The 23,356-nt window shown below is 40.7% G+C and overlaps 2 protein-coding genes across 35 annotated transcripts in view; one reads left to right on the top strand and one right to left on the bottom strand.

The window, feature by feature from the left end:
• LOC111934199 (uncharacterized) overlaps positions 1-14,799 on the bottom strand; it is a 28,441-nt gene extending 13,642 nt beyond the window's left edge. The window contains exons 1-2 of one of the 2 annotated variants that reach the window (XM_086849167.1): positions 14,425-14,799; positions 1,544-1,763 (exon numbers count right to left, since the gene is read on the bottom strand). In XM_086849167.1, the coding sequence (XP_086705293.1) occupies positions 1,557-1,763; positions 14,425-14,799 (582 nt within the window). In that variant the 3' untranslated portion in view covers positions 1,544-1,556. The remainder of the gene's footprint in view (positions 1-1,543; positions 1,764-14,424) is intronic. The other variant, XM_086849168.1, reaches the window with a different exon arrangement.
• OTUD7A (OTU deubiquitinase 7A) overlaps positions 1,380-23,356 on the top strand; it is a 109,274-nt gene continuing 87,297 nt past the window's right edge. For 11 of the 33 annotated variants that reach the window (XM_086849165.1, XM_086849156.1, XM_023934152.2 and 8 more), the window contains exon 1: positions 1,668-1,757. The gene's annotated coding sequence lies outside the window, so the exon portion shown is untranslated. Of the gene's footprint in view, positions 1,758-14,702; positions 15,041-19,840; positions 19,953-23,356 lie in introns of those variants that run through there. The other 22 variants (XM_086849154.1, XM_086849135.1, XM_086849147.1 and 19 more) reach the window with 8 other exon arrangements.

Below are 23,356 nucleotides of genomic sequence, written 5' to 3'. Positions count from 1 at the left end.
AAGTACAATTTTGATAAAAAGTTCCTAAGGGAGAAACAGGACTGGTATTTATACAAAAAGACTGCACTGTAGTTGAGATTCATGCAGTCATCTGAGAGTGCTTTTAAATAAGCAACTATCTATTAGCAACATTATCAGAACTAGAATTCTCTGTGTGTGCGCGTGTGTGGGAAATATGATGGGCAAACCTGTAAACTTTTAAGTAGAGAAATGTATTTATTCCTCCCCCCTATCCCCAATGTTGAAATAGTTGACTCTTAATCTTGTGCTGGTTTTTGGTTTGGTTTTTTTTTTTTTTCTACTTTAAGCTACTTTTAAAAAAGGAAAATTGATTTTAAAATGTAGACATTCTATCATGGATTGCCTCAGATCGAGTTAACACTCTCAGCTGAGCCATGATTAGAGATGACACAGGACTTGCCTGAAGCAATTCAAACTTCTTCCCTTCCCCTTCCCCTTCCCCTTCCCCTTCCCCTTCCCCTTCCCCTTCCCCTTCCCCTTCCCCTTCCCCTTCCCCTTCCCCTTCCCCTTCCCCTTCCCCTTCCCCTTCCCCTTCCCACATGTTACATTGAGAAATGTAATGTGGATAGCAGGAAACAGATTGCTATGAAATAGTTTCCTCCTAACACTTTGCCCTGAACGAAGGCTTATAAAATGTGTGAGCTAGAGTTAGGAGTGATGACTCCTGTGCGTGCAGAGAAGGTTCTGGACAAACAGTGCAGCTACCATACCTGGGAGCTGATTTATTTTTGAGATGATGAGTTGTAATAGGTGAATACTGTTTCACTGACTCTTAAAAAGTTTCATTTAATGAGTCAGAATTAATTCCATGCAAATCTGATTTCTCCCTTGCTCTTTTTCTAACTGTCAGAGAGGAGGAGGAGGAAAATTTTATAAAACACTTTTTGTTTTAAGAGTAGAATTTCAGATGAGTTACATAATGTCCACGAAAACTGAGAGTGAAATGTACTGTTTTGACCTTCACAGTCATCTGATAAGTGTTTTACAGCCATTTCAATTTTGTCTTCTTAGTATCATTAAATTCTAGAGAACTAAGTCTAGCCAATTAAGATTTACAAACTACTTCAACAAAGTTTAAGATGTGGTTTTGAAAAAACTTTTGATGTTTTAATAGTGAATGTATTTTCAGAACAGAGAAAGCTCATAGCTCTATTTCCCACCCCAAAATAATATATTCTTTAAGCCTCTCTTGCTTAAGAGTACATTCTCTTGGATGCCTGTCTTAAACTACTCCTCCTTTTGTAAATAATATCTGTGTTTGAGTCTGTTTTGATCACAGCATTCCTGAATGTCAGTGGATATAATCACAGCCTACCCGGAGCTGGAGGAGCCCCCAGGAATCCCTGAAGTTCAGCTCCAGGCCCTGCCCGGGCACCGCGGCCATCCCGCGCCGCGCCGAGCGTGCTGCTCTGCCGGGCCCTGCTCCAGTGCCCAAGCAGCCTCTGGGGGAAGATCCTTTCCCTAACATCCAGCTTTAACCTCCCTGGCACCACTTCGGGGCCCTTCCTCAGGCCGTGCTCACCTCAGAGCAGAGCTCAGTGCCTGTGCTTCCCCTCAGGACAAGCGGTCGGTGCAGTGAGGCTGCCTCTCCCCTCCGGGCCCCACAGGCCAGCTGCCCTCAGTCGCTCCTGGCGCGGCCTCCTCAGACCTTCCACCAGCTTCGTAGCCTCCTTCGGACACTCTCCAACAGCTTTGATGTCTTTCTTTGGTGCCCAAAACCGCTCACAGGACTCGAGGTGAGGCTGTACAAGTCAGAGCAGAGAGCTATCATGGGGAATGTTTTGGATTGGGAAGGAAGGGAGTAGTATTTAAGCCCTTTCTCCACACCTGAAGTTACCTTATAAACTTCATAGGAATTACTACCAATGAAAATTTCTGATTTCATGATTTTGTACAAGAAATAAAAAGCCTAGGTGTAAGCACATGCTTTAGTTGCCTGGTAATTTTACTATAAAATGACAATGTGTTATGGTAATTTAACATTAGACTTTGATCAGCAAACTGGACTAGCTACCTTCCTTCCAACCTAGATTTTTCTGTCACTTCCAGAACATTATCTGTGAACTGATATCAGTAAAAGGGACTAAGGATGACTGAAACAGCTATTTATATTTATGTCTAGCTAGGTTTTAATTTTAGTGTGATTTTTTTTTAAATTTGTTTTAGAGGTAGGAGAATGGAGAATCAATACAAGTCAACTCTAGGGACTGTTTGAGTAGGAAGGGTTAAGGATGATAATCTTAACAGAGATGGTTCACCTATGCCAAATAACTTCCTTTTATTTAGGGGAATTGCTATTATAAGTCCGTTAAATGTAAATTAATGGTATTTTTGTTGCTACTTCTATAAATACCAAAATGTAGACAAAATTCTTCAAAATATTTTTTTTAATGTTCTGGTGTTCTTAACCTTAGTAACCTAAGAGATTTCTCTTATGATGGTAAGTATTTTGCATTTAATTGTGAGCATCAAAACAATGAAATACAGAATTCCTGTCCAGTGCATCAGCTGTATGGAACAGATTGCTCAGATGCCTTCTGTAGAAGATGATGTTCATGCTTTCTTTTTTCCCTCTGAGGTTCAGCAGAGCAAGACAGCCTTTATGACACTTACTGGACCAGTTTAATTAGGCCATTTGAGGCACTTAGGATCAAAGTAAGAGAAGAACCTGTAACTGCAGGTCAAATTTCTCAGTCCCAAAGGCCACTGGAACATTTTCTACAGACAATTGTGAGGATTTGAGCATACTATAATTTTAAAGGCTATTTTTTTCCTTACAAGAAAGGCTTAATCTTTTTGCTGAGTGCAGGGGAAAAAAGAATGCTGGTTCAGAAATAGAACTCTTGTTGAAAGTAGTGGTGTGTCTCATGGGCTGATTTCAGTCTTCCTGCAGGGTTCCCACCTGGTATGTAAGATACACTGTGGTTCAAAACTAGTTATAAGCCCCACTGTGTTATGTTCCTTTGTTTAAAAGCAAGGTGAGAGTGCCTCTGACCCATCTACTAGAATAATGAGTAAAGTGTGTTTGGCTGTTTATCCTGTGCCATGTGCTTTCTGCTCTTCAGGCTCTGAGCAAAGTGCTGGTAAATCTCAGAGGAGTAACAGTAGCAGTCCCAGAAACAGAAAAGGCAAAATTAGGAAAGGGAAGCTCTACAGCAAGCTGATTTCATTCTATTCGGTTGTATGTTAACTGTAGCAGAATAATGATCTCTGGAAACAAATTATGTCCCTGTGAAGAGCTCCAACCTACATCTCCAGACCTGTGTGCACCACAGTGATACACTTGCACCATATGTACAGGGGCAAACTAGCATACGTGTAATGTGAAATGTTTCATGTTTGTTGATAGTAATTCCTCTATTTAAAATTGGTGAAAATCAGTCTTATCATATTTTATTGCAGACTACAGAAAATAATGGACTGAGCAACAAAAATTACTTTTGGCTCATTTCCAAGATAGTCTGGAGGTGATGCAAACAATCACTCTGCATGAAATAGAGCACGGTGGACTGTGTCCACCACAGATGTTGACAGAGCAAACTGGCTAAGTCTTGTTTTATTTTGGCTTATAAAATTTAGTATGGAGGAAAAAAAGAAAAATACTTGTTCTACCCAAGATCATTTAGAGGATATTCAACTGTAGAATATAGACTCATGGAGAACAGCTGTGCATTGCTATGTATAGGTGTCAGAAAGTAACATCCTTGTATGACAATGGTGAGGAAAAAACCCCAAATGAAAACATACACCAGACATTGCTGTCACTCTGCTATCTCTGTTCTACCTGTGTGAATACCTATTTTGGTTAAATTATAAAATTTTCAGGCTTGCCAATGCAAGTTCTGGCTGCAGTTATGTGAAAGAATTCTAGTTGATGGCAAAAATATATTTGCCCAAAGTTTTATTTCAAATTAAGTCAATCTTAACAGATGTTGATGAACTGAAATCACCAAAATGAATGCATGTCCGATTACTTTCTATCTATTAGAGCAGCGTAAATCAGGAGGTCTCTCAGTGAAAACTCTCCTGAATTATGCAAGAACCATTTTAATGAAAATCTGTAGAAGGGCAAAATATGCTTTTCTGTAATAAATAATGATCCCTGAATTTTGTATGTACAAGCATCCTGTTCATTTGAGAACTTAATCTTGTGTTGTGCAAGGCTTTTGCTGTCGACTTCCTATCAGCCCTATCCATGTGTCTCTTGCATTTAGTCACATGTACAAATTGTCACCCATGTCTCAAAAGTCCTGCCTTGTGTCTGAGGGCAATCCATCTTGAATGCCATCTTTTAGAAAATTAATTTTTCAATATGCCTCTTTTTATTTGTTTTCATTCTGTGTGTTACTTGCTTTTCTTCTCTCCCACCAGCAGAGAGAAGAGTTTTGGTTTTGGCACAGAATGTTTCTAGTGGCTGCTTTGGGAAGATCAGATGTAGTCTTTCAGCTTAAGCTGATCTGCAGCAGAAGAGAAACTCAGATATATAACTGCCCTTCTGCCTTTTCCTTTCTTTCTGATTCTCAAACACTCTGAATACATCCTGAGTTCCTCCCAGAAATTTGACCAGTGAAATGTGAAGACTTGGTACTCTTGTCCAGATTTTCATTCTTAAGCACCCTGATGGGAGCTGGAGCCTGGGCTGTGGCTCATTTGGGAGTATCTCACATACCCAATGTGCATGTGCAAGTAAAGCCTCTGGCTTTGAGAGCAGTGTCTCCAGAAAGCACCCAGCCTCCTGAACATGTGCTTGGCAAGGTTTTGCACATTGCAAACCCTGAAACTGCTGCATGTGAGCTTCTCCTGTCATTAAACCCTGGCATGACACGTGGCATCCACCCATCTGCCCAGGGAGTGCTTGTTCACTCAGTAGTGTCACAAAATTACTGTGGTGAGTCATGGCTAAGTGTCCTGAGATAAACTCCAGCCATGCACTGTGCTCTGTGCTCCCTTCAAATTGAAAAACCCACAACTCAAAATCAGCACAAATGGGGTAACTGTTGAAAACTCAATTCGTCAGAGGCTTCAGAGGATAAAATCTTATCTCAGATTCACAGACCCTCTCTTAGTTAAGAATGTCTGCCTTATGTGTAAGAACAAACTGGATGAGTTCTATGGTGTTATCATTAAACATCCTTTCTATCAGCAAACCTCTGATGGGGCCTAACTCAACTTTTTTCCTGGAGAGAAGGGAAAAAATCCCAACAATTTAATTAAGTCTTCTGTACTCTCAGCTAAAGCTGGTTTTTTTTTTCCTGAGATTTTTTTTCCCTAGGTAACACTTCCAGTAAAATCTTTTGGTAGAAGCTGCCCACTTCTCATAGTCTATTCATGTGGGCTAAGTTCTGCTGGATTTGATAGCATTGGACAGTGTGGAAAACTGGTCTGACATAGGGGATGGGGCCAGTCCTGTAGAATCTTTTGCTCAAATGTACTCTCTGGTTGCTTTTACTCAGCATATGGCCTGTTCCTGCTTGAGGAGAAGGGAATAAGAACTGAGAAATGCAAGAGCAGCAATAAAGACTCAGGATTTTCTCTCTTACTCCAGTCCAGTTTCTGAACTTCACCAGAGAACTGTATAAACGAGTAATTTGCAGCCTGGAGTAAACCCCATAGTAATGACTGGCCTTAGAAGGCATCCTGCCCTTCTGTGTTTTGAGATGCACATCATGGGGTTTTTTAAGAAACAGGTTTGTCTCCTTCGATACAAAGAATTTCCTGCTTGACTTTTCTGTCCATAAAATCTTCCTTTCCTCTCCAGGGGCAAGTAATAGTCCCGTGCTGAGCCAAAGGGTGAACATAGACTTGTAATCAAGGAGGTGTTAGCAACTAACTACTGATCTATCAACTGCCCGTTAGTACTAACTTATTTGTTTGCAATTTTTAAATTTTCTTTTTTTTTTTAAAATGTCTGGGAGGAACAGGGGAGTGATAATTTTTATTTTCCATTCTATGCTGGAGAAAGAACTGAACAGGAACATAAAGGCTGATTTAGGGACTGGTTACCACTGAAGAGTGGTTTTACAACTTCTCTTATCTGAATAATAATCTTTTCTGTGGTTTTGAGTTTTGTGGGGTAAAGCAAGAAACATTCCTTTATGAGCTGGGCTTGAAATGTGTAGCACTCTGCCATGGTTTTGCACCTTGAGCTAACAGTTGTAAAACTAGCTCTATGTACACCTAATTTTGTACTTCTTAGGTTACCTTCCTTCTCTCGGGATGGGAAGAAAAGCAAAGAAAAAGCAAGTAGATGAACTTCTGATTGGGATGGCTGGTAATTAACTTGTTTGTTTCTCTGTGGGCAAATTTTCCACTGGGGTTTTTACCTATCATCTTGTTTTTATAGTTCCTGTAAAAACCATTACTGTTCACATGACACAGGACTGAGATATTTCATTGCTGTTAAGTGCACATACATTAGTAATTGTCAGTCACTAGTGTCGTCACAAACCTGCATAGGACAGGTTCCTATGCTGAACCCCAGCTGTTCCTTAGAAGGCTCCTTCAGAAACCTCATTCTCTTCCATGCTCCACTGACCTACAATGCATCACACAGAGTGTACTTTGGTTCTTCTGCTCTGCCCTGGTGTTGCAGTGCCTCCCAGCAGTCACATTCTCCTCCTGGTGTGCATGGGGGTGTGGATGAGATATGTGGCACATGCTCCAGGAAGGTATAAAGAATTTCCATGTCTTCTGGCTTTCTGTCCTTCACACTTCTTTATGTTTTAAGTCTTTGCTGCAGAATCTGGTTATGAGACATTCCTGCAGGTAATGTTTCCAGGGATCTGTTCGTTCATTTCCAGTTGTATTCATCAGGAAGGGTGAACCTGGGAAGCCTTCACACAGATATGTACTGTGCCATTGTGCTATTACTCAAATGTGAAGTGTTCTGTGTTTTTTTCAGTGCTTTTTTCCTCCTGCAGAGTTTTGCTGCTAGTAGAAATGTAATCATTTATACTTAAGTGTTTGCAGAAGCAGTCTGGCGTTCTTTAATACTCAATAGAGAGTGGTAGGGTTAGGTGTGGGAGTCCTGTGACTGTATAATGAGTGCAGGCCTCTAATCTGGACACCTGTATTAGATGGCTCCTGTGTTAGATGGCACTAACAGTCTCTGAAGAGATTAAGTTGTGCGTGTAGTTAACCATGTATCCACCCATGGCAGAAACCTGAATGAAGTCCACATAGCCTCATTCCCAGACCTTTCCACACTCTGAAGCTGAGAATTCCTAGGGAATGGGATTGCTCCCTGTAGCCCCTTGTTTCCAAAGGCAGGCTTTCAATTCTCTTCTGTGCCGCGCCTTTATTTAATACAAGTGTGTTCTCTCATGTTCTTCAATGAATCAGTGTTGAAAACTTCTATTCTGTCCATCTAGGAGGAGAAATCAGATAATCTTTCTGCAACAATGTTCACATGACGGGCCAGCTTTCCTCTCAATGTGTTTGGTAACCCCATTAATGTAGCAGGAGCTACATGTGCATACAGGGAATAATGGTCTCCAAAATCCCTATGACAACTGCTAATTCAGTGTGACCAATGTATAATTTCTGCTTCAGGTCTGAAGCAGTCTTTGGACCTTTAAGTTAGTCTTATAGCCATGCTTAGAATGGCCTTTTTGCAAATTCAAATAATGATGTATAAATTTTAGCATGATTGTGTTTAGCTCATTAAGAATTTTTTAAAAAACTTAAGGTAGTAATAAACTGTTCAGATTTATGCTCCATTTGCTAGAATTGAATGTGTAAACTCAGTATATTAACTTTAACTAAAGCAACTAAATACTGATCAAAAATTCTATCTTTTATGACTAGATGCTAATGGAGACCTTTGAAGATTTCTTAGTGGAGAAAACTTGTTTGTTCCAAGTTGTATCACAGAGATGGCAACATGCCATTAGGCACTTTGGTGTCCTGTGCAATGAGAATAGCAAACTTTTTCCTGGCAGGAATAATCAGTAGTATTCTAAGAGTTCATAGGGGGTTTTTTTTCTCATGGAGCAGTAAAATAACTTCTCTTATGAGCCAATAGATGAAAATATTCCTTAGTAATGTTCTTCTTATGTACATTTTGGTGAGAATTGGGTACCTAATATCTTTAGGCAATATTGAGAACTCTGGAGTTGTCTGCTTGTCCAGGCTTTGTTTAAATTTCTTGGTCTCAGATGTGCTCAGAATTTGAGTTCCAGGGGCAGTTAATATGTTAAAAGGGAAGTATTGCAATTTCAGTCACTGGGGTTCATTTTAATAACTTGCTCCTTTGGATTTTCCCACTGAGAATAGCAGAAGCCCACCGCCATTGTCCTATTGACTATATAGCTTGTAGTGTCTCTTCACCTACAAGTCTTTTTTTCTTTACATCTTTCTGAGTCTCTTCAGCTTCTGCTCATAGATAGCATTTTCGGGCTGAACACAATAATCCAGAAGAAAATTTACCTTTCAGTAGCAAAATATTTGACATTGCTACTGCCTCTGAAAGACAGTGTTTTCTCTTTCCAAGGCTCCTGCAAACTGAGCAGAATGTATCTCCCACTTTTAATTCTTTGTAAAAACTTTCAGTTACTAAAATTTGTAGTTTCTTTCTTTTCAAACCAATTGTCACAAGTCTGCTAATTGGTTCTATGATTTTTGCAACAGTATTGCTGTGCCTTTGCATAGATAAAAAAAATACATTAGGAGCTTGCAATTGAGTAGGAGTCAGGAATGGACAAGGATGTTCGTTCACTAGTGTTGGTTTATCTGGTAAATGAACAAGTCCCCTGTTTGACATTAATCTGGTAATGAAAGGGTAGTGCTCTATTAAAGAAAGCTGAGATGATCCTCATTACTGGATTATTGTCCATGTCCAGAACTGAGTCTTCCAAGTGCTCTGTCATAGCACACAGGCAGTTATCTTCTTCTACAAGTTCTAAATGTTGTACTGAAAGACCTCTCTGTTCGTGGAGACACAGTGGATTAGGAAGTTTACTCCTCTCCTGAAATATCAGCTAAAACTGTGGTCATTCTCACAAAGCAAAACTTTCTTATTATTTATAAATCAGGAATGCTTACTGTGTTCCTTGTGCATGTAGTGCTGACCTTTTAGCCACTCGAGTTAGAAATAAGAAATAAAAAAAATTAAATTGGAATGTCATGGCACCTTTGTCTGTGGCAAACAACTTCCAGATCTACTTTTCTCTACAGTAAACTGCAAAAGCATTGTAGATTTGCTTCAAGTTTCAGTGGAGAAGTGTAATGCCATGGTGATTCTGTTCTGTACTAGGTTTCACTGCAGAATTAACTCCAAAACACCTGTAGACCAAATCTTCTTGTATGCTACATAAAAAATGTGTTGCTAATTATGTGGGTGGCATTTGTCAGTCTGCTTGTGAGTGTCAGGAACCATATTGTATTGTTTTTAAAGTCTCTGAAGGTTGATAACAATCTGTCTTTAACTGTAAAATAGTAATCTGATGTAATGATGGGAGAAATAAACTTCCCAGCTGACCTGACAGAAAAACACGTTCTTGTTGAATAGATATGAACAGAGTCAACAAGCCATAAAAGCATTTGGCTATCAAGAAATGATGCTGGTTTCAGTGACACTTAATAATCATAATATTTTAAAAAACAAATTAATTAGGAACTAACATCATCTCAGTCCCAGCCTCACAGGTCAGGAGGAAGAAGAGGTAACCAGTCTGATTTCTTGCTCAGTCCTATCATGTCCTGGCCTGCAGCGTATGCTCTTTAAACGGTGAAGGATTGAGCAGCAAAAATTCTGAAGATTTGGTTTCTATAAACATAAGAAGGGGAAGCAGCAACTCATAGTAACCCTAATTTTATGTACTATCAGCTACAGCTACTCAAAACCAGCTGAAAAATAGTTATACCCCTCCTTTCTAGTTCAGTTTAAATATTTCGAAGTATTTATAATGTATGTCCTTCTTCCCTTTTTAACTGGCCTCCTTGTCTGTGGTTTTATTTATTTAAAGCTTTAATTTATATCTACAATTAAAGAAGATTTTTCCTAAGACTTCAAGGAAATATTTTTCTGTGGATATTGTATTTTAAAATAGAATAATATGTCTTATTAAGAGGTACTTCATTAGAAACTCTTCCAGGTGGTACAGATCTACCATCAAAGTATCACTAAGAGCTATTTCTTGTGTAGCCATATATATATAACCATATATAACCATAAAAAGATGACTAGAGGAGTTTCTCTTGGGGATAGTTGACTGCGTTTCCATTTTATTAGGAAAAGCTAGAGTTTCTGAAAAACTTTCTGCTGGACTCTAAGCATAAATATCTCTTTATCTTAGTATGTAAGATGAAACTGCTGCCTGCCCATTTGCATCTAGTCCCTAATGATCTTGCAGATGGGTATTAGCAGAAATAAGAGCTCTGTATGTTGTGCTTTCCATTTATATCCAGTATCAGTTGTAGTGGAAAGGGATCCAATTTGCATTTCTGTTGGATATAGTTTAAATTGTGGTTTATAACTTGTCTTTAACAGTTTTGCTTCAGTTTCCATGTTTTCTGAAGGGGGAGATTAGAGTGGATGCTTCATTATATTAAAGACAAAAGACATGGTATAGAAACAAAGTTATTTTATATAGGCAAAATACCCAACAGACCAATGAAACTTGATTAGATACCTTATTTCACATTTTTTTTTGTCATATATATGTGTATTTACATATTTTTTGTTAGCTTCAGCACATCTGTGGTCCTCTAAAAAACTTCCTGCATTCAATGAGGTGTAGAAATGTGGATAGGCTAAAGAAAAAAGTATGATGGGTGAAGAAAACATCAAAGTATGTCAAGGAGATATACAGTAAATGCTGTGGAGGAAACCTCATTCCCCAAGCTGAGCATTCAGCAGATTTTCACTTAAGCACATTTTATCCGCTAAATATTATGAATTCTGTGTTTGTATAATTTTCTACAAAATAGCTTTTTCCCATGAAAATTTGGAAGTATGCCGTTGGACTGGATTTATGTTATCAGACATGAGGGTCAGGCCCTGGCACACATTACCCACAGGACCTGTGGCTACCCATCCCTGGAAGTGTCCAAGGACTTGGAGTAACCTGGCAGAGGGTTGGAGTGGTAAGTCCTTTAAAAGACCCTTTCAACCCAAAATATTCTGTGATACCAGATCACTTACCCCATGATGGGAACCTCTCTTCTACAGTTGTGTTATGCTGACAGTCACCCACATTGGTTTTGACAATACTACTTTAATTTTGTCCCCCTGTGTCTGTGTCTGGTCACAGAGAAGATATAACAGATTTTGCAGGCAGTGTCAGTCATATGCACGCTTCCCTTCTCTCATAGCCTGGAAATTTAAGGTCTTTGAATGACTTAGCGATCTCTAGGCTCCTGAGCCTTGCATACTGGACTGCTTGCACACCTGCTTGTTGTATTGTGTTGTTTTGCTCTCCATTGTATTGTGTTTAATGGTTTGCTCCCCTCTCCCCTCTGTTTTTGTTACAATGTGTTATCCCAGTTGTCACTTCTTCTATGTTCCCCTTAGCTCCCCTCCTCTGGGCCTTGTCTGTCACCTGGCTACTCCTCTCAGCTTCTAGAAAACTCAGGGAGAGTCATAGAGTGATAAGGCAGGGACAGGGGAGGTCCCTCCCCAAACATCCTCATTTGTTCTCCCAAATGCCCCTCCAACGCTGTCACACTCCCCCCTTGTTCCCTATTGATTTGTGATCTGTCCCCTCCCTTTGTTCCTCCCCTGTACTTAAACTGTTGATGCCCCTGCCTTGGGGGCTCTCTTGGAGCAGCACCCCTGAGGTTTGAAGTCCCTGTAGGGACAGAATAAACCTTGGGTTTCTGCCCTCCTTGAGAACCTGACTCCCACCTCCTCCATCACTGTGACAATCTCTTCGGATGAGGGAGAAATCCCTAGCCGCTCCTCCTATTCAGGGGATTTGGAGGGGTGTCTCCCTGCAGGTCAGCCGTGTCTGGCTAGTCTGGATGGGTGGTCACTCCAAAAGGGACACCGCAACACCTGCTTTCTAATTTAAAAAGGAGATGTTCAGATGGCACATGGCAATATTTGTTGCATCTCTCTGGTCTAGAGAATATTGTTTCTTGAATCTGTTCACATCACTATTTTTGGAGATACTAGCATTTCCATGAAAGCAGAATATAATGGCTTCCCCAAATCATACTTCACCTAAATCCAGCATCTCTGCGTTTTCCACACTTTGTCTGGGACTTCGTTAAAAACATGACTGTCTTCCCATAATGGTGGCATAAAAGAAAGTTTTGGTTGTAGGAAGAAAAGGTGAAGAATGAGGAACATTCAAGCCTCAAAGGATATACTCTTCTTGCATGTACCTGGCCAAACTTTCCTTGGCTAACCCCTTCAGACTCAGCATCTCTGGCTTTGCCTGACAGACAGACAACTGGCCAGTTCTGACGTGGTGCTGGAGCCAGCTAGTTCTTCCTCAGCTCCGCGCCGGGAGTGGGACACACCTCGGGAGCAGGATGAGATGAGGCGCGGCTTAGAGCCAAACTCTATGGCACTTCAAGCTAGTCAGGCGCAGTGTGGCGGCAAGAACGAGTGGAGGTCTTTGTATGGGTTTAGTTGAGTTTAATCTCCAAAGGACCCAGGGACAAAAGATGGAAGACACAGCCTGTGCAGCAGCTTATTATAGATGGGGAGGAGTAAGGGGCAGACACAGATCATTGACCAATAGGGAAGACTTAGGGGAGGATTTTAAGGTGGAGCTTAGAAAGCATAAACCAATGGGGAAGCTTAGGGGGCAGGAACAGTTTAACACAATCCAATGAGGTATCAAATATAATATGACCGACAGGGAGGATTCCAGAACAAAGGGTAGGAACTAAGTAAAACTGACAGGGAAGGATCTGGATAAAGGGGTAGGGTTACAGTGACTGATAAGGAAGGTACTGGAAAAAGGGGTTGGGATACAATGATTGATGGCAGTGAGGAGGAGGATGCAACTTGGAGCAAACCAACATCTAAAGGGGAAAACAGAAAAATTTATACAACAAACTTTGAGCTTATTAAACAAAAACACACCACCACACAGTTCTTTTGCAGTGACCATGTAAATGAGTCCCCAGCTCTGTGTCACCACTTGGCTAACTAGAGCCTTCAGATCCCACTGCATTTGAATATCTGGCACTATATTCTCTAGCTACCTTTAGGGTATCTTCAGTCCTGAGAACTCTAGAGCAGCCACCACCTGAGGGTCACATACTCACTAATTAATTTCCTTTGCAAGGCAAATGGACTAGAGCTTTCAGCAAAACTCTGCTAAACTGTTCTTTCTTTTAAGGGCAGAACTCTCATTGGCTGGGAATCACCTGTAGGACAATCTGTATAGACAGTCATACTGAGGAAAAGAAAAATACATGTCTTTCTGTAATTATGGGTCTTTTTTGAGTGTGTTACCCATACATTTCACAATTTATTTTTCTTTGCCACATTTAAAGAATGCTGGACTTTGCACTGCTGAAAAAACCAAGGAACTGCTCTGCTCATGGGTTTTTGGTGAAGTAAATCTATCACGAACATAAAGAATTTCTGTAAGGAGAATAGAGAGGGGCAAATAAACAGAGTTCATTTTATGCAGGCTCAAAACAGTATTGGACAAAACTGTTCTGGTTTTTGCCTGTCATGGTTTGCCAAAAGGTAATAGCTCAATGCATTTAAAGCAATAGGTCATATATACCCCTGTTGGGAACCTTTACAAATGTTTTGTTCCTGTCCTTCACAATAGCTGCAGAGGGAAATTTTTTTCAAAGGCAAGATGATGGGGGTTTTAACAATATTCTAAACTGGTTTTGGTTCTATCAGAGAGCTGAATCCGGTTTTCTTCCCTAACCATCAACCCTCACTTGCTTATGATATGAAAATGCATATCTGCAAGACTGTCTTTGCCTGCTACCAAATGTGCTTTGGGTGTGTTGGTGCAAAATGCATTACATTGTTTACAGCTGGTGTTTCTTACTCATTTAGGGTTGCTGTATCTTTCACTGGTTTCACATTGTCAGTAGTAGACTGATTTCAGGTGAGAATTCTTGGTGTTTCTAGATAAGGAGGCCTCTTTTGAATAGGGATAGGTTCACTTGTGATTTTTTTTCCTTTCTATCCCACATATTTTGTTCTTAGTCTTGCATATTTCTGGTTTTGTCATAGTAAAGTGAAAAAAACAGAGTGCTTAGTTCTAGAGTTCTTATTCCATTTCCTTTTCAAATCTTATGTTATTGGAAGAGTAACAGTGAAAAGCTGCTTTGGCGTTGGGAAGGTAGATTTAACCGAGTGAGACAGAACACACCTGTGTGCACACTCGACTAGCTGGAACCAGGTTAGTTGAGAAGTTACTGTAGCCTGAAATAGACTTTCATGTCGAAATAAAAGGCACACCGAAAGCAGTAACTTACTGTAACGTACCCCACTTTGCAGTGGGCGAAAGGGGGCATGACGATTTCCAGAACGAGGATGGAAACGGAAAGGAAGCAACGCTTCCCATCTCCCCCTGCCGCGGGACATCGCGGGGCGGAGGAGCGCTCGTGGTGCAGGGGCGGCTGGGGGCCGTTCCCCGCCGTTCTCTGCCGCCGGCATCGTCCAGGAGCGCCGAGGCCACGCTCGCCCAGCGCCGTCCAGGGAAGGAAGGCGGCGGCCCCGCGGGCGGCCCCGCGCAGGGCTGTGCCGGGGGCTCGGCGCGGCTGCCGCGGGGGCGGAGCGGGGCGGAGCGCGGCTCCCCGGGCCGCTGCGGGCAGCCAGGGGAGGGAGGGCCCTGCGGCCGGTGACTTCATGGGAAGGAGGCGGCGGCGGCGGGAGGTGGGTCTCGCTTTCCGTCTCCTGGTGCCGTCTGTAGGGCGGGCGAGAGGCGGCCGCTACGCCGGGCAGCGCGGGCGGGGGGACAGCGGTGACGGAAAGCGGCAGCTGGGGGGGGGACGGCAGTACTGGGTTGACTCCCTCCCCCCCTTCCCCCTCCCGGCCGGAGGAAGATGGAACTCCGCTAGTGAGGGCTTGCGGGAGGAGCAGCGGGAGCAGGTAAGAGCTGCTACTCCTCCTCCCGCGCCCGGGCTGCGAGCGGCGGGCGGGCGGGCCGGTGTCATCGGCGCAGGTGGCACAGGTGGGCCCGGCCCTGCCGCGTCCTTGCCCGCAGGCTGCCCGCGCCGCCCCGGCCGCAGAAGTTCCCGCTGTGCGGAGCTGCGGGCGGACAGCCTGAGGGCAGCGCCCTCGGCCGCAGCCCGTCAGGGCAAAGCCGGGCGCTCAGAAGCGCCTCCCGCCCCGTCCCTCGGCTTGGCGTGGCGGGGATGCGGGTAGGGCTGCCGGCTCTGCCCCCGCCCCGTCTCCCCCGGCTCATTGATGAGCTCCGGGAAGGGCTTCTGCATTGCAGACTCGCTTCGCTCCTGCATTCGCGGCTTCAGCCTGTACAAGGAGCCTGTTCCCTGGCCGGCTGGTTCGGTGCTGCTTGGGCAAGAGGCCGATTCAGGCAGTTGGTGTATCCTTCTGTGTCTCTTGGACCATGTCAGGACATTTGCGGGGAGATTGACCTCATTTGATAACTATTAGATGGACGTATGATATTTGTTCCTCTGAAACAGCTACAGAAGGATATCTGACTGGATTTGTGTGAATAATGCTCGTTAAGAGTTTGCAGGCTGCAATATAGTGCAGCGAGATATAATGTGCATATAAAACATAATGCAGTGAGGCACACGACCTTACATAATCTAAATTTAAAAAGCTCACTACCCCTACGCTCACCCTGGAGGTTGTAGGAATATGTCTGTTCTGAGCGCTTTCTGGAGATTTGTTCGGTACCTGTCTGACATAAAGATGCAGCATGCCCTATGAGCCAGTGCTGAAAATAAAAGAATAAATTGTTGACTACTTTTGCTTTAGTTCTGTCACAGTAAGTTCCTCATTGCTGGTCAGTGTCTCGCACACACACTGATATTCATGCCTACATGGGCATACACAGCTCCCACAGCCAGAGGGAATGGTCTCTTCTGTTGTCCCTTGGAGGTGCCTTTAAACTGACAGGCTAAAACACTGACATATTTTAATAAACTCTTGAGGCTTCTCTCCCTAGACTTGAATAATGCTGCATTTCCTAGCATATGGATATAAATTTAATGTAAACAGAGAGAAACCTTTCAGACTTTTCATTTGACCTTCACCATCTCAGACAAATACTCAAAACTGATGATCAGGGAAAAAGTATTTTGGAAAGGCCTGGTTTAAAATATGTTGCTGGATGCAATGTATGCAATTCATACCATATCTAGGATGACACACAGCCAATGTTCTGAGCTCTGTATCAAAGGGAACTAATGTCTGATAAATTTGGCCCACATTTTATTTTAATTCAGTCCTTACAGATGACATTGACTTTAATAAAGGTTGCTATGGCACAGATTTAAAGAAAATTGTATTAAGCTTCTGGAATTGAAAATGCTGTTGATAGGAAAAGTGTTGTTTTGTTATTTACAATCTGTTATTAAAATATGAGTGTGTTAGCTGTTGAGGCTGGATCTGGCTCTGTTTTCTGCTTGTTGGTGTGAATTGACTAAATGGTCTCCTTTCTATGGATGGAGGCCAGATTTTTCCCTGGTATGACTGTGCTGCTCACACAGGGGCAAGCTAGACTTTTCCCATTTGAATCTGGAATATAGATGAATATCAGTGCCTAGCAGCCTCTGGAACACTTTCTATTAGAAGGCTGTATGCTTTTGCTAAAGCTGTAACATTGGTACGGAGTACAGAGCCTCTGTGGGCTGTGTGTGCCCACACAGCAGCAATCGTGCTATGACATGGGGTAGCCATGACACCTTTGTGAGTCTGGTTCTTTTGTGATACTACATTTTCATGTCTTTAGTTTTTGTAAGAAAGTCATGTTCAGGACAGCTTAATTCAGGTATAATGTAACAACTGATAAGGGAATGAGGCCGGGTAGGGGTCAGGTCTTATAGAGTTATATTTTTGTGCATAGTGTAAAAGTAACTGATTGCTTAACCATAATGCATCTGTTTTTGGGAAAGGTTGGTTTTTGGTTTGGTTTTTTTTGCCAATGGATTCTGGAAGATTTTAGTCTTGGTTTAATCAATACAAATTCATGTGATGGTGGCTGGATGTTACAGGCTCCAAGGAAGCGTGTAATGAGCAAGTAGAAAGGTACTTAGTCCTTCCCTAGTTAGCCTAACTCTGCATCATTCACTTCCCTGCATCTCTCTTATTGTCATGTTGGCAGGCTCAGCAGAAAGGCCATTCAGTGAATGGGACTCCAGGTAAGGAATTTCATAGAGCTGTACACATGCAGGCTGTGAGCACTGACTGATATTAACTGGTACAGCCATTATGCTCATTGTTGCCATAGTTGCCCTTCATGTTATTTATTTAAAGATTAGGGAATCTATGCTTTAACCATACTATACATAGAACATAATTTTTAAATATAATCCCTGTGGTGTTTTCAGATCATTTAGAGTCTTGTATGAGTTCATTGGTATTATATCTGTGTTATCTGGGGGGGAAAGAGTGTTTTTATTAAATTGGTTATAGACTGAATAAACTCTAGGATTTAAAAAATGTGTATATCATTGTGCTATTTTGCCTGTTACTGCCTTTAGACAGAGTAATTCTTTGTAGTCTTCATGGGAGGAGAACACTGGCAAGGCATAATTATATATTCAGTTATACAGGAGAGAAAGTTGGACCTGAGAGAAGGAAAGGACTAAGGGAACTAGCAGAACATTTGTTTCCAGACAGTCTACACCTCATATCTTGCAGTTTTTTGTGAAGTCTCCTTCTGTTTAATATTTTCTGCATTTCAAAAACATATCTGAAGCTTCTTTTGACTCAAATTTCATAAGATATCTTGGGATTCATATTAAGCAAAAATTAAACATAAACTTTTAATTAAGCAAATGGTAAGCTTAAAATACCAGGTGCAGCTGTTATTAAATTGAGGACTGAAAATAGGAAAGACTTTGTTGTTATTGAAGATTTGTATTTTACTGGTTTGTTTATCATTCATATGATAATACAAGCATTCATAGATTTTTAGACTAAAGCATGGAGCTAAATGGTATGTGGACTTTCTAAAAAAATTAATTAGGCTGCCCTAATGAAAAAACTGGGAGATTAACCTGGCTGCTTAGATGGTTTGAAAATTCAGCTGTATAGACTTATACAAAAGTAGTTTACCAGGTGTGGTCAAAATATTGCATAGATATTATATTGCATTTTCCTGTATTTCTTTATCACTGTTTTCCTAAAACGAAGCATGACACAAAACAGAGAAGTTGGGTAAGATGGCAGGACTGTTCTCAAATCCTAGAAGGTAATTGACTGGTTTTATTTTAAGGGTAGATTAATTAGTATATACGTGTAAATGTAATAGAACAACACTATCTGTCAAATATTTTCCAGAGTTTTGTTTGTTGTCCTTCCCCAGCTACTGACCCAGGGGAGGAAAACATGTAAATCTGACAGGCATGGAGGTACTGGAGATATGAAAGCCTTGACTTACTGTTCTGTTTTCATATTGTTCACCTAACATCACTGTTTGTGATTATTTCTGAGTTTAAGTAGTTTAAAAAGACAAAGCTAATTGTGATGTATTTCAAGTCTCATTCTCAGTTTACTTAAGTTTTTTGTTCTTCTGTTTGAGGTTGGTGTTGTCTATTTTAGGATGCTGTTATACCAGTGATTTTTAACCATAGTGCTTTGCTGTAGTGTTTTACTGTGGATTATTGACATCTGTATTTATTTAATATCTCTTGGATGGACCCTTTAAAAAGCTTTAGGCTTGAAATAGAGAGTTTGTTCAGCTTGCTTACTAGCTTTTATTAAAAGAGTTTATAAATTTATTTATTTAGAGTATCTCAGCCTTTTGAAATACACTTTCAGTAAAAAAATCCCCCAGAAATCTCAGGACAAAAGTATGAATTTGTTCTGTGTTAGTTTGAAAATGTATTTTCTTATGTATTTTATAGATGATATGAAGGATTGCTGTTGCTGGAAGTATTTTTCAATACTTGCAGGGCATTTTTCAGACTGAGCGTATTTGCAAATGCTTCGTGATATATTTAGTAAAATTAGAATGCTTTCCGTTGTACACTGGAAATTCTTTTGGTCAGAACCCTGAGTTTTGCTGCTCTCTGCTCATGATTTCGGTCTTGTATGCAATGTTTCAATTTAGCCTCTACACAGAACAAAGTATGGAGGTTTTGTACAAAGGGTAAAGTAGCTATTTTTATCTGTCAGTGTTTTGCAGATGCTCAGTTCTCTACGGTGATTTTTTTTTTCACTTGCACATTCTCTAGGACCTGCTGAGTAATCATTTGCATTGAGTAGTTAATCAAAGAAGGGGCAAAACCCATGTAGAAACTGAGCAAGCTGTGGAAGAATTTTGATTCTCATTTTGGTCACAATGGTTATATTTCCACTATTGTTTTCAGAATTAGAGTAAGGAACACTGAGAACTTGTTCTTTAATTAGATGCTTGAAATATCACATTTCTAATCCTGATGTCTGCTGACATTAGTGGCCTCTGTCCTATGGAAATGTACAAAGTGGTTACTGCTGTGTGTGACCAGGAGATGTAATACTGTGATGTTATCAGAAATGTGTTCAAATGCCTTTGATTAAAATGGCTAGCTGCCATGGTGATAGTGCCATAGAAACTGGTAAAATAATCAGTGCCTATTAGGAAATCTGAATGAAAAATTCTCCTCTAGTTTTCTGTCTTTCATGTTTCATCACCTAAAAAGGAATGAAACTCTGCTGATGTTATATTTCTGATTGAAAAACATACTGAATTTATTCCTTTGTATTACACAGCAGACGGGGCTCAGGTTGTTGTATTGGTACTGCTGAAACATTAAATGCATGAGTGACTGAAAATTCAGTCATCCCACAGATGACTTCTAGTCCCAAGAACAAAGGCACTGGGGTAGGAGACCTTTCTTATAGAGATGATATTTGTTAAGTCACTTTACTTTTTCCATTGTATTTACTTTCTAAATAGTACAATAAGTATAATTTCCTTCAAAAGTACTCTTCAAGCAATGAAGGGCTGTGGCTGTGTCCCACAGCCAGTGACTATATGGACACAACACAGTAGTGAAAGAACTTTAATTTGGGAGCCTGACTTTGTAAAGGGTTTTGTTTGTCTCAAACTACGCAAATCTTGAGTACAAGAATGCCAAAAAACATAATATAGCACTAATTTCTTTACTGGCTTAGCTTTTCTCATATGTTTTGAGACATATTGCAACAAGAAACCAAGTGGAAGAAACAGTGCCTAGCTTACATTGCTCTGTCTCTGGTTGGAATGAGTCATTTCACTATTACTGATTAGTGACTCTGTAGGGCACCTACACCCTGTAGGAAATTGCTAAGCAAGGACATGGGGAGATAAACCCAGATGTATCTGTCTAGCTATATACGGATTACATTTCTGTGCAAACACTTATATTGCCTGCAAACTTTCTGAGGTAGTTCAAAGGAGCTTTTATCCTGTGTCGAATAGTTTTTCCTCCTAGCACTGAGATCAGTGGAAAGGACAATTGCTTGATGGTGGTGAACTTGAATTTATTACCTAGATTCACCCTGTACCAAGCAGCAGACAGTAGAATTAAACACAGACTATCGAGCTGTACACTTAGGTACAGAGATGATAACACACTTGAATCAGAATAACATACTTACCTGAGAACAGAACCCAGACCGAAGCATTGCAGATGCTGTGTCAGGATGTGTCAGGAACAATTTCAGATCTGCCATCTCTTAACATCTGCCCATCTCTTACCTGAGAATATTTAATATCCCTATTTAATAAAATAGCTTCTATTTTAGGTCTTAGAGCTGTTACATTGTCAATTCTCATGAAGAGGAGGACATATAGGTGTATTAAATAACATTATGGTAAATGAGAGGATTGTTTTAGTGTAAATAAAATATTAATTTAGCAAACTATAATTAAGTGTAAAGCAACTCAATCACCTCCATGTCCCTCTAAATAACTCTTTACCTCTTTGTCTCTGGAAGAGTACAAGTGGTTAAAGGAAAGGCAGAGTATAAAGGGAAGGCAGATTATGTAATTTCAGCAGAAAGAATGACAGAATATACAACCTGTAGATAAAGTTCACATGTGGGAAAGATTCAGAGAGTACGCTGTGTTCACGTGTTCTGCCAAGTACAGCTGAGTTAAGAGCTGGAGACAAGCTTTCCTTGAGAACAAATTAACAAGTAATGTGTGGAGAAAGCCACAAGGATAAGGTTAAATAAAATCAGGTTGATACACTGTTTGCACTTTGCTAAATTGAAGCTGTTTGCTGGTAAGAAATTGCCACTGAAGAGTAGTATTCTTTGTCATTACCCTTGAGCACCACGCATTTACAAGAAGGGGATTAAAATTGGAGATTGTGAAGTCAACCTGAAAATTCAGAATTTAAATGAAAGATCACAACAGCTGAAATGGTTTATATTAATGTTGGTGTTTCATGTTTGGTTTTTCAACTGTCATAAAAAGCAAGGTTCACAATAATACTATGGGAATTTTTTGGAATTCCCATAAAAATATGGGAAGTTTTGGGAATGCCAATGTTAAGTTGTATAGGGTGGCATTACCAGTTTTTGGTCACTGCTTTCCACAGATATTTGGGGCCCTATGAGCTACTTTCAGAGTTTCTTATCCTGTATAGTTTTGATATCTCAGGAGGCAGGCAAAAAAGATCAGCTACTCTACTGCTCTACTCTCTTCTGTATTGAAAGAAGACCTGTGTGGAGGAATGAATTTTTGAATCTTGTAGTTGGGAGTGTCTTAGGGATTGTCTTGTCAGGCTGATGAGAGCTGCAGAAGCCAAGTGTCTTAGCAATAGACAATTTATTCTTTCAGACTTCTTTTTATGAATGCATGTGAACCTCAGATATATAGAACTCACATCTATGTTTATAATTTAAGTTTTCTTAGATGTTTGTATTGTGGTTCAGTTCACTGCTCAATACTTCAAAGAGAGTTTCAAATAAAGTAGGAAAAGTTGCACTCAAGAGTAATTCTCCTTTTCTGAAAGGCACCCAGAAGTGCTTTGCTGGTTTGCTCTTTCTCTCAATGTGTAGTCACACTTGTATGTCTCTGCTCTGGCATTCCAACCTGAGCATGCTTAATAGATAAGGACTGAATAACAGCTTTGGGCAAGAAATACAAAGATAGATCTTCATGAGTGTATAGTCAGGCTGTAAATGCTCAAAGCAGAATTTAATCAGGATTATTAAGAGGATGTCTTTTCTTGATCACAATAAGAGGAAACAAAAGGTTGTGAAAAAATGTTATATGAAGGCTCTCTTGAAGAAACCCCATGTACAGATCTATAGTGTCTCCTGGGCAACACAGTTTACATTTTTATGATTCTGCATTGTTCAAAATTTCTTCTGACATTGACAGATAAAAGCCTGTGCAGAAGAAAGAACAGCATCATAAATCTAGAGCTGTGTTGGTTGTAACAATAATCACTACATTGTCTCTCTCTGGGCTCATCATCTTTGTAACAGGAGATACCTGTTTCCTGTCTATTCACCCATCCTAAACACTGTTCTCAGTTCCTCTACCTTTCAGAGGGAAAATCTCTGTGATTGGCAGGGGAGGATGTGTCAAACAGTGTCTAGTAGTTAGAAATTGAATCTCAATACTTGTGATTGGGAGAATTAATAAGAATTTTGTAGTAGGGTCCAAGTCTAGTCGAACTCGTTTTGTGGTTAAAAATACGTGCAACAAACTACTAATTACTTATTACACATGAGGTAATCTTTAAAACAAGCCTGTGGCACTCACTGGCACATGCCCCTCACTGCTGTGATGCATTGCTCATGAGTCTTGGTAGCACTCTTGACTTCAAAAAGATGATATTCTCATGTCTGCAGATAAGCATTATGTTCTTACAGTGGAAAACCTGATGCATGTGCTTCCAGCTGAGGTAGTGCTGGCTGCTCCCCCTCAGTGTTAATGCAGATCAGGTGCTTGATATGAGCACACAAGGCTGCAAAGTGTAGACCTCAATTAGCACGGAAATATAAGTCATTATCATCTGCTACCACCAGAGATGAATACTCGCTCAGCCTGAAGTAGCTCAGGTCTAAATGCCTGGAGCTGATGACACGTTTGCATCTAGCTGATGATCTCCTGACTTTCTTTGATGTAGAATTTGAGAAACAGAGCTGTTATCACTTTCCTTCCTTCAGTTTTGTCTCCTAAAATATGCTTTACATGAGAAATGGCCCCTTCAAGAGCTATTCAGTTGTTAGGTTTCATTCCACATGCCTCTTATATTTAAGATAAAATATTTTCCTATCCAGTAT

The sequence above is a fragment of the Cyanistes caeruleus genome, chromosome 13 (genome assembly GCF_971803275.1).
Source record: "Cyanistes caeruleus chromosome 13, bCyaCae1.hap1.1, whole genome shotgun sequence".
Classification (NCBI taxonomy): Eukaryota; Metazoa; Chordata; class Aves; order Passeriformes; family Paridae; genus Cyanistes; species Cyanistes caeruleus.
Note: the sequence above shows the minus strand (reverse complement) of the source record. Positions and strands in the feature narration are given on the sequence as shown.